General features: G+C 41.6%; 2 protein-coding genes across 8 annotated transcripts in view; both read right to left on the bottom strand.

Moving 5' to 3' along the window:
- The window catches only part of LOC110487604 (microtubule-actin cross-linking factor 1), a 253,063-nt gene extending 250,230 nt beyond the window's left edge, over nucleotides 1-2,833 (bottom strand). For all 7 annotated transcript variants that reach the window (XM_090228136.1, XM_090228127.1, XM_090228137.1 and 4 more), the window contains exon 1: nucleotides 2,385-2,833. The gene's annotated coding sequence lies outside the window, so the exon portion shown is untranslated. The remainder of the gene's footprint in view (nucleotides 1-2,384) is intronic.
- Nucleotides 2,834-4,618: 1,785 nt separating this feature from the next.
- On the bottom strand, nucleotides 4,619-10,258 carry ndus5 (NADH dehydrogenase iron-sulfur protein 5). Its single transcript, NM_001165116.2, has 3 exons — nucleotides 10,204-10,258; nucleotides 7,050-7,269; nucleotides 4,619-4,852 (listed from the first exon to the last, which is right to left on the bottom strand). The coding sequence occupies exons 2-3, from the start codon at nucleotides 7,263-7,265 to the stop codon at nucleotides 4,745-4,747; spliced, it is 324 nt and encodes a 107-aa protein (NP_001158588.1). The 5' UTR covers nucleotides 7,266-7,269; nucleotides 10,204-10,258; the 3' UTR covers nucleotides 4,619-4,744.
- Nucleotides 10,259-15,038: the final 4,780 nt, after the last annotated feature.

Below are 15,038 nucleotides of genomic sequence, written 5' to 3'. Positions count from 1 at the left end.
CTATGAGTAATTCTGACACAATGACTAGACTCTCAACTCCACCTCACTGGCGATCCAGACACGCTCCGATACTGAGAGCCACTGTCAAAAGTCACAGCTAATGAGGTGCTGCTGGAGTTGACTGTCTGAGGGAATGAACATGGCAGGGAGATAGGAGAGAGAGCGTGCGTGTGTGTGTACTGCATATGCAGGTTAGCGTTTTTCTTGTTCTGGAGGCAGCTCTCCAGAGTGGTCACTAGCTAGCACAGACAGAAAAGTAATACAAATCAGACTTACCCTAACCCTAAACACACTGCTAACCCTAATGCATAGCCCTAACATTAAATTAAGACCAAAAAGCTAATTTTTGTTTTCATAAATGTTTACAATATAGCCACTTTTGACTTTGCAGCTGGCCTATCTAGGGGAAATCGCTCAGTTCTGCCTCCAGGACAAGACTCACGTCAATTAACGTCAACCTGCACTGTGCATATGTGCATGCTTTTGTGTGTGTGTGTGTGTGTGTGTGTAAAATCTATGATAATGAAATCATACGTCATGTTCCGATCATCTCACTCCAAGCTGTGATCAATATTTCCAGAAGTGCAAACTGTCATATCCCTTGTATCAAGAGGATGCTCTCCTGACAGAATGCTGGGGTCAGCGATGGAAGCATGCGTTGCTCTCAGGGATGTACTCAATGTATCCTGGGCGGAATCGGTTTTATCGGTTGTTCAAATAACCTTCAAGAAAAGCACTATATTGACTGTTTTATCGTACCGCACACACCGCCTGTTATGGTGTGCAGCGACCGGTATAATGATGTTGCGGGACTATAATGATGATGTCTCTCTGGTGTCCCTGCCCGTCATGACAAGACACACAGTGCATATCAAGTGGGATAAAATGAGGAAATTCAGAGATAAATGGCCAGATCTGATCTTGTAGACAGACAGACAGCCGGGCAGGAAGACGAACGGACAGGCAGGCAGGCAAGTAGATACAGACAGATGGGCAGCCAGGCCGAAAGACAGAGATAGTGATAGATTGTTAATTGAGACAGATGTCTAGTTGACACAGTACTGTCTGACATTGCTTTTTGTTTTACTGAAAAGCCAACACAGAGTAGTTGATGGTGCAGCCTCAGCACATTTTATTCCATATGGTTTCCGATTCCTGAATATTTCATGTGAAAAGGGGGTGTGTCCATGTGCACCGCAGCTGAAAAGGGCGTGAGAGTAGTAGCCATACTCTTTGGCAATGAGTATGAAGTATCACACTGGAATAGGAGAAAATGTGCCAATGATTTAAAATGGGATATAAATGACTACTTGACTGTTTACCTCGACTAGTGTGGGGCAAGATTGACAAACTGACTGAATATTAGCTAATGAGTTATGATCATCACAAGGATGCTCACAACAGGGAAATACATATGGCCATCTGGTGTGTGAATCGACGGGTGACTCCTGTATCTTGCTTTCACCTCTAGCACAGATTTTTGTTATATTTTCCAGACAGCCTTCAGCGTGAGGAAGGCTGAAAATAAAACGACTTGTGTAAAAACAGACTGTAGAACATTCATTGATGCTGCTCTAGGGACGTCTTTGATGAGTGCGCTGTCCCCATGGTATTATTACCGATAATTAATGGCCGATCAATAAAATTATCCTATTCAGGAACACCTTCTATTCAGAAATCGAACATAAATTACACAATAGCTTGAATAAACAGCTCTCGCACAAGCCTATGGATTTATAGAAATCACAATAGACCATAGCCATAAGAATATGCGTTATGAGGAAAAGCTAGACAAGGGCTTTAATATGTAGCGGAAACGGTGTGCATGAGTGATCATAGATCGATCCTATTTCGAAATGTCGTGGGGAGCGAAGGCAAGGAGCATACTGGGGCCCTTTGTCCACACTGCCTGCATTACGGGCTAATAACATTTATCCATTTGTGATGCCGGTGTTAACAAAATGCGTTTTGTGTCACTCTCATTAGTAGAATAACAGTGTTAGGCTATTCGACCTACAAACCCCTTATCATTTCTCCTTTTCAAGCACAAAGCATCTAAACCAGGACCAAGCATGGATAAAAACATCGATTTTGATAGGCTATAATAAAACGATAGACCAAAATAATATTAACTCTCTGTACATTAGTATTTATATCCTAATGAATTACACCAATCATTTTATCAATTGCATAAATATCAACTTTTTACTATGCAATTAAGAACAGATATTGAATAAGGGAATAGTTTTACCACATCGGTAATACAAATGCAACTGAAAATCAACCACAATACATGCATTATATCATATGTATTTCACAATCTCAGACGTCTGGCAATATGATTCAGACTACACATGGTGTGTTCCACGACACCGAAACCTTACCGGGGAATAGCTGTCCTCGAGTCGGAATATTTTAAGGGGTTACAGAGACAGGGATGCTGTGGCTCTTCGAGTCGCCCTCCTCACGACAAGCGTCTTTCCTCTTTCGGAAGCACGTTTAGGTACAGACGGTCTGATCAGGGCTGCTACTCAGCCGTTTGTACTGACCCGGGACAAGGAAGCGATGAATACCACGACTGTGATTCGGCAATGGCTGGCTGTCTATTCCCCTCCTTCCCTCTCCCTCCTTTTCTCCCGTTCTTTCCTGTCTCTACAACCCCCACCTCGCTCTCTAGCCCTCACTCTCGCTCTACTGACCTCATCAACGGGTAGGCTATATCAAGGGTTTAACATTTAACCCATAGCTATTGGAGAGGAGATGGTAAGTGTCGCGAAAATGGAATTTCGGTGTGTTCTAACTTCAACTACACTATTCGTTCACGGCCAACTGGGGGGGGGGGGGGAGAAAGAGGCGTTTACTTTCGGCATATTTGTGGATGCATAGCAACCACGAAATAGCGGTGTTTAGCTACTGCTTTTGTAACAGGTCTTTCTTTGTCTTTGCATGTGATCATATTAATCCTTAATCCTTAGATCAATCACAACAGTTTCTCCTGACCCCTCCTCCAATATGTATTTATGCAACTAAATAACTATACATTGTCAGAGTTTTTTTACGACCCTCCCAGTCCAGCTTGTCCGGCCGGGAGAATAGCTTGCAAGAATGGTCCTCCCTGTATAACCATTGGCCACGATATACACGGACCCTCCCTCCGCGGAGCAGTCAGAGACGGAATGCTGTCCAACAGTTCAGGATGAACTAGGCTCGCTGCTGATGCTTTAATGGCTAAAGCCAATTCTGTGGGACTGGCCAAATGAAAAGCAGTGCAATTTTGCAACTTAGACCGGAGACTTGCTTCAGAAGATAAAAGGTCGCATAACGTTTGGCTGTAATATGTAACAGGCTGCTTAACTTAGCTTACATAATAAAACAATCTCCTTTAAAATCCCATTTGTTAATCAAAATAAGGGAAGACCGCATTTCTGTAATTGAAAATGAATCAGGTCAACTGCAAGGCAATAAAGCAGTACAATAGGCCTATAGTTTTGTAAAAGAAAATGCAGTGCCCAGACAGGCCAAAATCCCCTTAACCAAACACTTGATTAAAACCTTGTGATGACTAGCCTAGACCACATACTGTTTGTTGCCTTTTCACCTTGTCCCACGGCCTAGATACAATGTCACCACCAGACTCTGTAATGAATCAGAAAAGTAACGTGCAACTCTTTGGCGGGAGTCAGGCCATGAGGCAATCTTTTGAAACTTCTGAAAAATCCAGCTCCTACCAGCGCCCCTCCCTCCACACACTTCATCAAAACGGTTTATCGGCTATATTGTGACAGTATTGGTATCTCTTCATTTTTGTAAATAACCCTTGTGATTAAGGAAGAGACTAAACTCACTCCATAATAATTAATTCTCCACTCTATATTAGCAAGTAATAAACCCTTTATTTTTGTTGCCACTAAACGCGACAAACTTTTGTCAAACATTGTAACCGGAGCCTATTTACTTCAAATATGATTTGACACGATTAGGTAGATGGGAGATTGTGTAGTACTTACTTGGCTCTTGACGCCACCTTGTGGTGACATGGAGGATCTCGTAATCTTATTAGGGCTGGTGAAACGCTTGCTAATTTAATTGGGATTTCAGAGTACATTCATTCATATTTGAATTTCATTAGGAGAAGCTGATCAACTAATCCGTCAACTCTGATATTTAACAGAATTAGGTGACAGGGTTTAGAGTTGAGTGGGGTTCAGATATCATCAACCCCGCACTTCCAAGCAAGGGTGGTTTATAAGGATATTTCTGATGGTCATTTCTGCAATTCTCAGATGTTTAGTTTTTTCAAGGATATTAATCATGCTGGTTATATCGTCTGTAGTACTTCAACTGTAGTAAGCTAATTTGAAATCATTTCATTTTTCTAACAAATACATTCACGCTCAAAACAAATTGTCTTGTATGGTGTAGTTAGTATGGTATTACAAATGGAATAAAATCTGTAGTATTAACACATTCAAAACCAAGATCACAAATATCAAATATAGTGAACAAACTTAAACCCGAGTGCACATATCATAAATCACCTTCACATTTCTGTCCCTTTCTTCCAGTCATCTCTCCCTACACTGTACCTAAAAAAGGAGAAAGAGAAAGTCACAAGGTTCATGGTCAATAACATTTATTTGCAAACTTGCAAAGGGTTGGACACAAACAATAAAGAGATATCTGAACAACAATTATTATACACAAGTTGGGGGGGACACCTTGTGGTCAACAAGGTCAAATTGGGTCAAGGCCTGTCATCAGCCTGAGCGCCGGTGTGGTGCGCTGGGGTCTGGTAGGTGCCCTCCTTCACCATCTTGTCCCGCTGCTTACGGATCTCATACAGCCTCTTGTGCTACAGACAGACAGAGAGAGCAAGCCACTTCAGACACTTAGTTGTGAGAGAGGCTGTCAAACCTTTTGGGGGGTGCATGCTCAGAACTTCTTAAGGAGGTATTGGTGTGTTTTTTCAGCTCATTGCTGATCAAAACCACAATTCTCTTCATTCATCAACTCAATGTATTTTTAACAACAAAAACTCTCAAAACAAAAGCATTTCCTATAGTCCTGACGCTCTTAATTTGGTAATCAACACCAAAGATTCCTCCTTCTCCAACAACAGGTAGAGCTGGAAAGGATGGACTGGGGATGTGAACGTTTTAAAAAGGTAAAATGTTTCTACGAAATTGGGATCCTTTACAGAAAAACTTTTTTTTTTGTTAAAGTCAATGCAGAACAGCATAAATGGTAAATTTCCGCAAAAATAAGAATGTTGAAGAGCGATGCTCAACTTCTCCACTGTTTTGGTGCCCGGTCTACTACGCTGTAAACCGCGTGAAGCAAACCAGTGCACGAGCAGATACTTTATATGTTGCATCTCGCCCATCTCAACATCCTAGCACATTCATTGATGAAATGCCATGCTTTACTGAAGACATTGCATGCCAAGAATTGCGAGATACAGCTTTCCATTGCTAGATGCCAATAGATTGGCCTAGTGCACAGTTCTGACTGTCTGCCGACCTGCCTATACTGTGCCCTCCCCTCTCTCTCCGTCTGTTTGATTGGTCGAAAAAATGTAAAATGTGTATTTTTCCATATATACAGAGCATTCAGACCTCTTGAATTTTTCCACACATTATGTTACAGCCTTAGTCTAAAATTGATTACAGTTTTTTTCCCCTCATTAATCTACACACAACCCCACAATGACATATCAAAAATAGGTTTAAAGGCATTTTTATAAATGTAAAAAAAAAGTTTACTGAAATATCACATTTACATAAGTATTCAGACCCTTTACTGAGTACATTGCTGTAGAACCTTTGGCAGCGATTACAGCCTTGAGTCTTCTTGGGTATGACACAACAAGCTTGGCACACCTGTATTTGGGGAGTTTCTCCCATTCATCTCTGCAGATCATCTCAAGCTCTGTCAGATTGGATGGGGAGTGTCGCTGCACAGCTATTTTCAGGTCTCTCCAGAGATGTTCGATTGGGTTCAAGTCCGGGCTCTGGCTGGGCCACTCAAGAACAGGCAAGGGCTGTTTTCTTGTCTCCTAACTTTGCTGCTACGTCCGCCGCATTGTCCTCAACACCAATATGCTGGTTAACTTTGCTATTACGCACATAGCAACATGGTCTAGGAAAAGGTGCGAATTCAACAGTGCATTAATGTTTCAGAACCGCGGACAGTGACCGCTATGAAACGCATTTGTTATAAAATAATATAATTTTTATTAGTGTTGCACCATTGTCCTTAACCATATACAACTTCAGTAGCACATGCCTAAGAGTGATGGACTGTGCCATCCCCACGGCCTCCACAATGGATTAGTCCACTCAGACAGGTGTCTTGTACACCATGATATTTTTATTATTGCTTTTGCTACTGCTCGACTAAAGAAATCTCGGGCGACCAACAGCCTATCGACTAAACAATCAACCAGTCGACTAAATGGGGTCAGCCCTATGCAAGTGTTTGTGTTCTCGGAAGTACGGCAACTAATCAGTCTCCTCCAAAAATACAGAATCTTAGGAGTCGATTGCGCTAGGAATATTGACACTGCAAGGAGCCGAGGAATCAATTATTTTAGAGTCGACTCTCCACTACTACGTCATCATCGTTAACAGTTGGAAAAATGGCAGAGAAAGGCAAGCGACAGCATCAGTCCCGTATGGCAATACTTCGAGAATTTAAATGAGAAGGAATCGCAAACTTTGCAAGGTGGAATTGAAGTACAATAATGGTAGTACAGGTGCAATGCTTAAACATCTGTTGCTGCCAACAGCGCAGCTGCATTATGAATTCACGTGACATTTTAAGCTTTTTTCTTATAGTTTTAATGTACATTTAAACATACATTTTCCATTTGTCACATCCCTAGGATGAACACCCATGTAGGAGGACAAGCAGATATTTTTTATCAGACATGGATATCAACGGACAACTCCTCAACAGGTCTTTGTTGATGGGAAAGGACATGAACATCACACACAAAATCAATCTTCACAGTTCACACACACTCTTCAGCTCAGATATCCTACACTCACCGTCTTCTCTCTGTGCATGCACTCATAGAAGTCCTCAAACTCGAGCTTGCATTCCTTCTTGGCACGGGTCTGACCAATGCCATCCGCACACTCGATCCACTCCTTCTCAAAGGCGTGGCAGCGGGGTGCCCGTTTATATGGCTGCTCTCCACCCTGGATCAACATCCATTTGTCTAGGTTGATGCCCAACTTCCCCTGGAGGTCGATGAACGGCATGATGCTGCAGGAGGGGGGAAGAGAGAAGAGCAAGAGTGATGCTAAAGGTTTCTGATTAGAAAGGGGTCTTTCTGTGGCATCGTGGTTTTGGAAAGGGGTCTTTCTGTGGCATCATGGTTTTGGCAATGCAAGTGTTTTCCTTAAGAGTCATTGCAGCCATAATAACAAAGGGTGCATTCACTAACGTTAGGAACCAAGCGGAAGCAAACAGATTTTGTAGGGTGTTCATCAATAAAATTATGAATTTATTCAAGGTTTATACAAATATGTCCCTTCAATCAGAAAAACAGCATTCCAAACCCCATGTCTCTACCATATATGGTTCAAAAGTTAGGACTATTTACTCTGAGAATTTAGCATGTTTAGAGTGACTGTAACGCCATCACAGTGGTCACTTCACCAATAAGGCCCGAGGGGGTGTGGTATATGGCCAATATACCACTGCTAAGGGCTGTTCTTACCCACGACGCAACACGGAGTGCCTGGATACAGCCCTTAGCCGTGGTATATTGGCCATATACCACCAACCCCCAAGGTGTCTTATTGCTATTACCAATGTAATTCCAGCAGTAAAAATAAATGTTTCATCATACCCGTGGTATACAGTCTGATATGCCACAGCTGTCCACCCAGTTTATAATGCTCAACACAACTCTGTCAATATAACACTATGACGCTGCTCAAGCTGACAAGCTAATTAGTGGCTGCAGGTTTGTGAACGAAAACACAGGCTTTTTCTAAATTAAATTAGCTGAATACAAAACTAAATAAGGACTAGATATATATTTATTTACAAGGCTAACAGACTGAATTTCAATATCCACCCTCGGCGAAGACAATCTGTTCTTGTTATCCTTGTGTATTTCTGACTCTTTCCATTTAAATTGCCATAGAAACAGCCCCTCAACGTAGATTATTCCCAGTTATAGGCAATGAAAGACAAGGATCTGGAGATGAAAATTACTAAGGTATCAAGTTGATTTTGATTGGTCCAACCAGCGGAAACACCTCCAAATGGTAACACCTCACAACACCAAATATGGAAGAGACAAACATGAGCTGCGAAGTCTAAACGGTCAATATTTTTAATTTGTTTTTGCTACTGCTCGACTAAAGAAATCTCGGTCGACCAACAGCCTATCAACCAAACAATCGACCAGTCGACTAAATGGGTTCAGCCCTAGGCAAGTGTTTGTGTTCTCGGAAGTACGGCAACTAATCAGTCTCCTCCAAAAATACAGAATCTTAGGAGTCGATTCCGCTAGGAATAAAGACACTGCAAGGAGTCGAGGAATCAATTATTTTAGAGTCGACTCTCCACTACTACGTCATCGTCGTTAACAGTTGGAAAAATGGCAGAGAAAGGCAAGCAACAGCATCAGTCCCGTATGGCAATACTTTGAGAATTTAAATGAGAAGGAATCGCAAAATGGTCACAGCAAAATAATGTTCATATTTCCTCAACACTGTCAAGTACAAATATGTTAAGGTTATAATATTGTAGAGAACAATATAATGATTAATTCTATGTTATTTATAATGACATAGGACAAAGAAAACGACGTTGTGACATTCATTTCGTAGCACATTTTCACTACATTGTACGCAACAGAATTTGTCCAATAAAAACTGGTTTTAGTTGCAAAACTGTTGAGTAAAAGGTTTCAGTTGCTTCTTCTATGAGGTTTAACGGCGGTTGGCATCCAATTTGTTGCATTACCGCCACCTACTAGACTAGAGTATAACTCCCTTATACTTTACTTGAAAAATAAAAATGTATTAAATACCCTACCATCTAACACTACACTCATTAATTTCAAAGTTATATAAAATAAAATTAACACCCCCCTACTCCACTAATTAAATGTATTTACTCCTACATCATGCCATCACCCTGAAAGGATGGGACATCACCACTTAACACATCCTGTAACTCTTCTGCTGTCAAGTCTGGCACACCCAAATACTTCTGCAGCTGCCACCAGAACCTCAATTTTCCGAGACATCCCTGCAGTACAATTGATAACCATTGCTATAAATGCTAAAAATCCAATCTTACTGAAACGTATTTCACTTTTTGGCCTCTCCCTCTGTAGTGGTATATCTCTACTACTCTCACCACTCCTCCCCCTTAACCCATCTTCCTCTACTTTCTTCACTGCCTCTGCATATGACAACTTCTACTCTACTCTAACCCTGGAAACCTCAACCTTTTGCAACTGTTTGCTACGGTCTTCATCTAATAAATACTGGTACACCCAATGTGTTAGAGGTGGATGAAATCTCTGACATTTTTCACAGAGCGCTCTAGCTGTTAATTATTGTTCATACAACTGGCATCAATATGATTTCAGGTCCAATAGCTAACGTTACATGTTCAGTAAAATTACCTAGCTAACGTTACTAACTCTCGAGAAGGGGCCACATACACAGCCATAGGCGCTAGCATTAGAGTAATACATTAATGGGCAAATTTGATACTATAAAATGTCTAGCCTAGGACAGTTGTTTCAAACATGATAGTTAGCTACCGTAGCTAGTTAACGTTACAGCTTGCCAACCTTAGCTAGTTAGCTAACCAATGTTAGTCATCGCAACGTTGCAATTAGACATTCATACAAGCCTATTATCTAACGTTAGCTAGTATTATTAACGTTAGTTCTAGCTATTGGTAGCTAGCAATATTTAGCAGCCATGGGGTGCACTTATTGCACTCGACTTCATTGTCTAGGTAATTGTTGAGCTTGCTAGCTAACTATTGATAAACGGACAAACTGACTAAAGTCAGCTACTGACTAACAGGCCACTCGCGCTGTGTGTTGTGACTCACTAAACTGTTTCTCCACATTGTTGAAGTGCAAAAATAAGTTATGGTTGAATAGTTAAACTACTGTATTGTCAAAAGGTATGTAAATATGGTATAACTGTCATTATTTACCGCGTTTTGTTGAAGTCACTTTAACCTTCTGTGTGGGTCCCCGTTACTTTACGGTAGGGTGAGCCTAAGCCTGAAATCAGATGGTCGCTTGAAAACCCAGCCTATATTTACGACACTACTGTAAAGAACCTAGGGGTCAAACTGGGCGATGTTGAGGAAGCAAATCAAATGTTTCGTTTATCAAGCCACCAGATTACTTCGTGATAAATTATATCAAATATGTTATAGACTACAAAATTGTAAGAACAGATCATGCTGGAGTCAGATGTTCAAATGTGTAATTTAGCTTATTAAACAAAACTGTGTAGTTCCAGTTGTTAGTTACACCACTACAGGGCAAAAAAAAGTTATTAACTACTGAACATTTTAATTTAGTTTACTACCACGAAGCTACTGCAAAACATAGTTAAATTACTAGTTAAACTACTGCGCCTTCAGAAAATATTCATACCCTTTGATTTATTCCACACAGTGTTACAACCTGAATTTGAAGTGGATTAAATTGATTTCTCACCCATCTACACACAATACCCATAATGAGTGAAAACATGTTTTTAGAAATGTTTGCACATTTATTGAAAATTAAATAGAAATTTACATAAGTAGTCACACCCGAGTCAATACTTTTGTAGAAGCACCTTTGGTGGCGATTACAGCTTTGAGTTGTCTTGGGTATGTTGTATCAGCTTTGCACATCTGGATTTGTGGATTTTTTTCCCCATTCATCCTTGTAGATTTTCTCAATATTTGTTAAATTTGATGGGGAGCGGCAGTGAACAGCAATCTTCAAGTCTTTCCACGGATTTTCAATGAGATTCAAGTCTGTGCTTTGGCTGGGCCACTCAAGGACTTTCACATTGTTGTTCTGAAGCCATTCCAGCATTGCTTTGACTGTATGCTCTGGGTCATTGTCCTGTTGGAACGTAAATCTTCGCCCTCGTCTTATGTCGTTTGCACTCTGAAGCAGGTTCTCATCAAGGATTTGCCTTTATTTGGCTCCATTCATTGTTCCCTCCAGCCTTACCAGTCGTCCCTGTCCCTGCCACTGAAAAGCATTCCCATAGCATGATGCTGCCACCCTCATGTTTCACCGTGGGGATGGTGTTAGACGGGTGATGAACGATGCCAAAGAGTAACATTTTTGTCTCATCAGACTACAGAATATTTTGCCTTATGATCTCAGTGTCTTTCACATGCCTTTTTGAAAACTCCAGGCATGCTGTCATGTGCCTTTTTCTCAGGCGTTGCTTACGTCCCATAAAGTCCAGATTGGTGAAGTACTGTAGAGACGTTAGAGACTTGTCCTTCTGACAGGTTATCCCATTTCAACCAAGAAACCCTGTAGTTCTGTCAGAGGTCATTGGGTTCTTAGTCTTCTCCCTGACCAAAGTCCTTCTTGACCGGTTGCTCAGTTTGGTCGGACGACCAGCTCTAAGCAGAGTCTAGGTAGTTCCATATTTTTTTCATTTCCCAATGATGGAAACTAACGTGCTCTTGGAAACTAAAAACACTCTAGAACTTGTTTTATACCCTTCCCCAGATACAGTGCATTCGGAAAGTATTCAAACCCCTTGACCTTTTCCACATTTTGTTACGTTACAGCCTTATTCTAAAGTCTATTCAATTGTTTTTTTCACCACATCAATTTACACACAATACCCCATAATGACAAAGCAAAAACAGCTTTTTAGAAATTGTTGCTAATATCTAATATCACATTTACATAAGTATTCAGACCCTTTACTCAGTACTTTGTTGAAGCACCTTTGGGAGTGATTAAAGCATAGAGTCTTGGGTATGATGCTACAAGCTTGGCACACCTGTATTTGGGGAGTTTCTCCCATTCTTCTCTTCAGATCCTCTCAAGGTCTGTCAGGTTGGATGGGGAGCATTGCTGCACACCTATTTTCAGGTCTATCCAGAGATGTTCGATCGGGTTCAAGTCCGGGCTCTGGCTGGGCCACTCAAGGACATTCAGAGACATGTTCCGAAGCCACTCCTGCGTTGTTTTGGCTGTGTGCTCCATTCATCTTTGCCTCGATCCTGACTACTCTCCCAGTCCCTGCCGCTGAAAAACATGCCCACAGCATGATGCTGCCAACACCGTTTTTTATTTAATTAGGTAAGTAAGTTGAGAACAAATTCTTATTTACAATGACAGCCCACCAGAAAGCAAAAGGCCTGCGGGGACGGGGGATTTTAAAATGTAAAACAAATATAAGACAAAACACACAACACAACACTACATAAAGAGACCTAAGACAACAACATAGCATGGCAGCAACACAACAACATGGTAGCAACACAACATGGCAGCAGCACAAGGAGGAGTATAGAATGCAGTGATGTGTCCTATAAAGAGCATTGGGGGCAAATCTGATGGCCAAATGGTAAAGAACAACTAGCCGCTCGAGAGCACCCTTACCTGCCAATCTATAAATTACATCTCTACGTAATCTAGCATGAGTAGGATGGTCATCTGAATCAGGGTTAGTTTGGCAGCTGTGGTGAAAGAGGAGTGATTATGATAGAGGAAACCAAGTCTGTAGTGATGGTGCAAGGTTTCCTCCAGACGTGGCGCTTGGCATTCAGGCCAAAGAGTTCAATCTTGGTTTCATCAGACGAGAGAATCTTGTTTCTCAGGGTCTGAGAGTCTTTAGGCAAACTCCAAGCATGACTGCCATGTGCCTTTTACTGATTGGCTTCAGTCTGGCCACTCTACCATAAAGGCCTGATTGGTGGAGTGCTGCAGAGATGGTTGTCCTTCTGGAAGGTTCTCATATCTCCACAGAGGAACTCTAGAGTGCTGTCAGAGTGACCATTGGGTTCTTGGTCACCTCCCTGACCAAGGTCCTTCACCCCTGATTGCTCAGTTTGGCCGGGCGGCCAGCTCTAGGAAGAGTCTTGGTGGTTCCAAACATTTTCCATTTAAGAATGATTGAGGCCACTGTGTTCTTGGGGACCTTCAATGCTGCAGACATTTTTTGGTATCCTTCCTCAGATCTGTGCCTCGGCACAATCCTGTCTCAGCGCTCTAAGGACAATTCTTTTGACTTCATGACTTGGTTTTTGCTCTGACATGCACTGTCAACTGTGGGACCTTATATAGACAGGGGTTTCCTTTCCAAATCATGTCCAATCAATTGAATTGACCACAGGTGGACACTAATGAAATTGTAGACACTGTCTCAAGAACGATCAATGGAAACAGGATGCACCTGAGCTCAATTTGGAGTGTCATAGCAAAGGGGTGTGAATACTTACGTAAATGAGATATTTCTGTATTCCATTCTCAATAAATTTGTAAACATTTCTAAAAACGTGTTTTCACTTTGTCATTGTTGGGTATTGTGTGTAGATGGGTGAGAACTTTTTTGTTTTGTTTCCATTCATGAATTCAGGCTGTAACACAACAAAATGTGGAATATGTTAAGGGGTATGAATGCTTTCTGAAAGCACTGTATATGTACACTGAACAAAAATATAAACGCAACATGCAACAATTTCTAAGATTTTACTGTTACAGTCAATTGAAATACATGTATTATTATTATTCTGTATTCCCACATGACTGGGAATAGAGATATGCATCTGTTGGTCACAGATACCTTAAAAGAAAGTAGGGGTGTGGATCAGAAAACCAGTCAGTATAGTTGGTGTGACCACCATTTGTCCTATGCAGCGTGAAAATCTCCTTCGCATAGAGTTAATTGTGGCCTTTGGAATGTTGTCCCACTCATCTTCAATGTGTGTGTGAAGTTGCTGGATATTGGTGGGAAATTAAACACACTGTCGTACACGTCAATCCAGAGCATCCCAAACATGAGGTGATGACACGACAATGGGCCTCAGGATCTCGTCATGGTATCTCTGTGCATTCAAATTGCCATTGATAAAATGCAATTGTGTTCATGGTCCTTAGATTATGCCTGCCCATACCATAACCCCACCGTCACCATGGGGCACTCTGTTCACAACATTGACATCAGTAAACCGCTCACCCACACAACGCTATACACGGTACAGTTGAAACCGTGATTCATCCGTGAAGAGCACACTTCTCCAGCGTGCCAGTAGCCACAGAAGGTGAGCATTTGCCCACTGAAGTTGTTTATGACGCCAACTGCAAGACCCTGGTGAGGACGATGAGCACTCAGATGAGCTTCCCGACAAATTCTTCAGTTGTGCATACCCATAGCTGTCCAGGTGGCTGGTTTCAGACCATCCCCCAGGTGAAGAAGCCAGATGTGGAGGTCCTGGGCTGGCGTGGTTACACGTGTTCTGCGGTTGTGAGGCCGGTTGGACGTACTGCCAAATTCTCTAAAGCAACGTTGGATGCGGCTTAAAAATTAATATTCAATTCTCGGCCAATTACTTTGGTAGACATTCCTGCAATCAACATGCCAATTGCACGCTCCCTCAAAACTTGAGACATCTGTGGCATTGTGTTGTGTGACGAAACTGCACATTTTAGAGTGGCCTTTTATTGTCCCCAGCACAAGGTGCACCTGTGTAATGATCATGCTGCTTAATCATCTTCTTGATATGCCACACCTGTCAGGTAGATGGACTATTTTTGCACAAGAGAAATGCTCACTAGCAGGGATGTAAACATTTCTGGGATATTTTATTTCATGAAACATGGGACCAACACTTCACATGTTGCATTTATAATTTTGTTCAGTGGAGTTCACCACCCCCCAACACAGACTATGACCATCTACGTATGATATGCAAAGCTATTTTCTCTCTCTCTATGTGTTTATGTGTGTGTGTGTGTTCCAATACCCTAAATCCAATATTTCACACACAACAGAACAGAACATAACACAATA

This window comes from Oncorhynchus mykiss, chromosome 30 (assembly GCF_057628025.1).
Source record: "Oncorhynchus mykiss isolate SJ-2025 chromosome 30, ASM5762802v1, whole genome shotgun sequence".
NCBI classification, from domain to species: Eukaryota; Metazoa; Chordata; class Actinopteri; order Salmoniformes; family Salmonidae; genus Oncorhynchus; species Oncorhynchus mykiss.
This window is presented reverse-complemented; position numbering and strand designations above follow the sequence as displayed.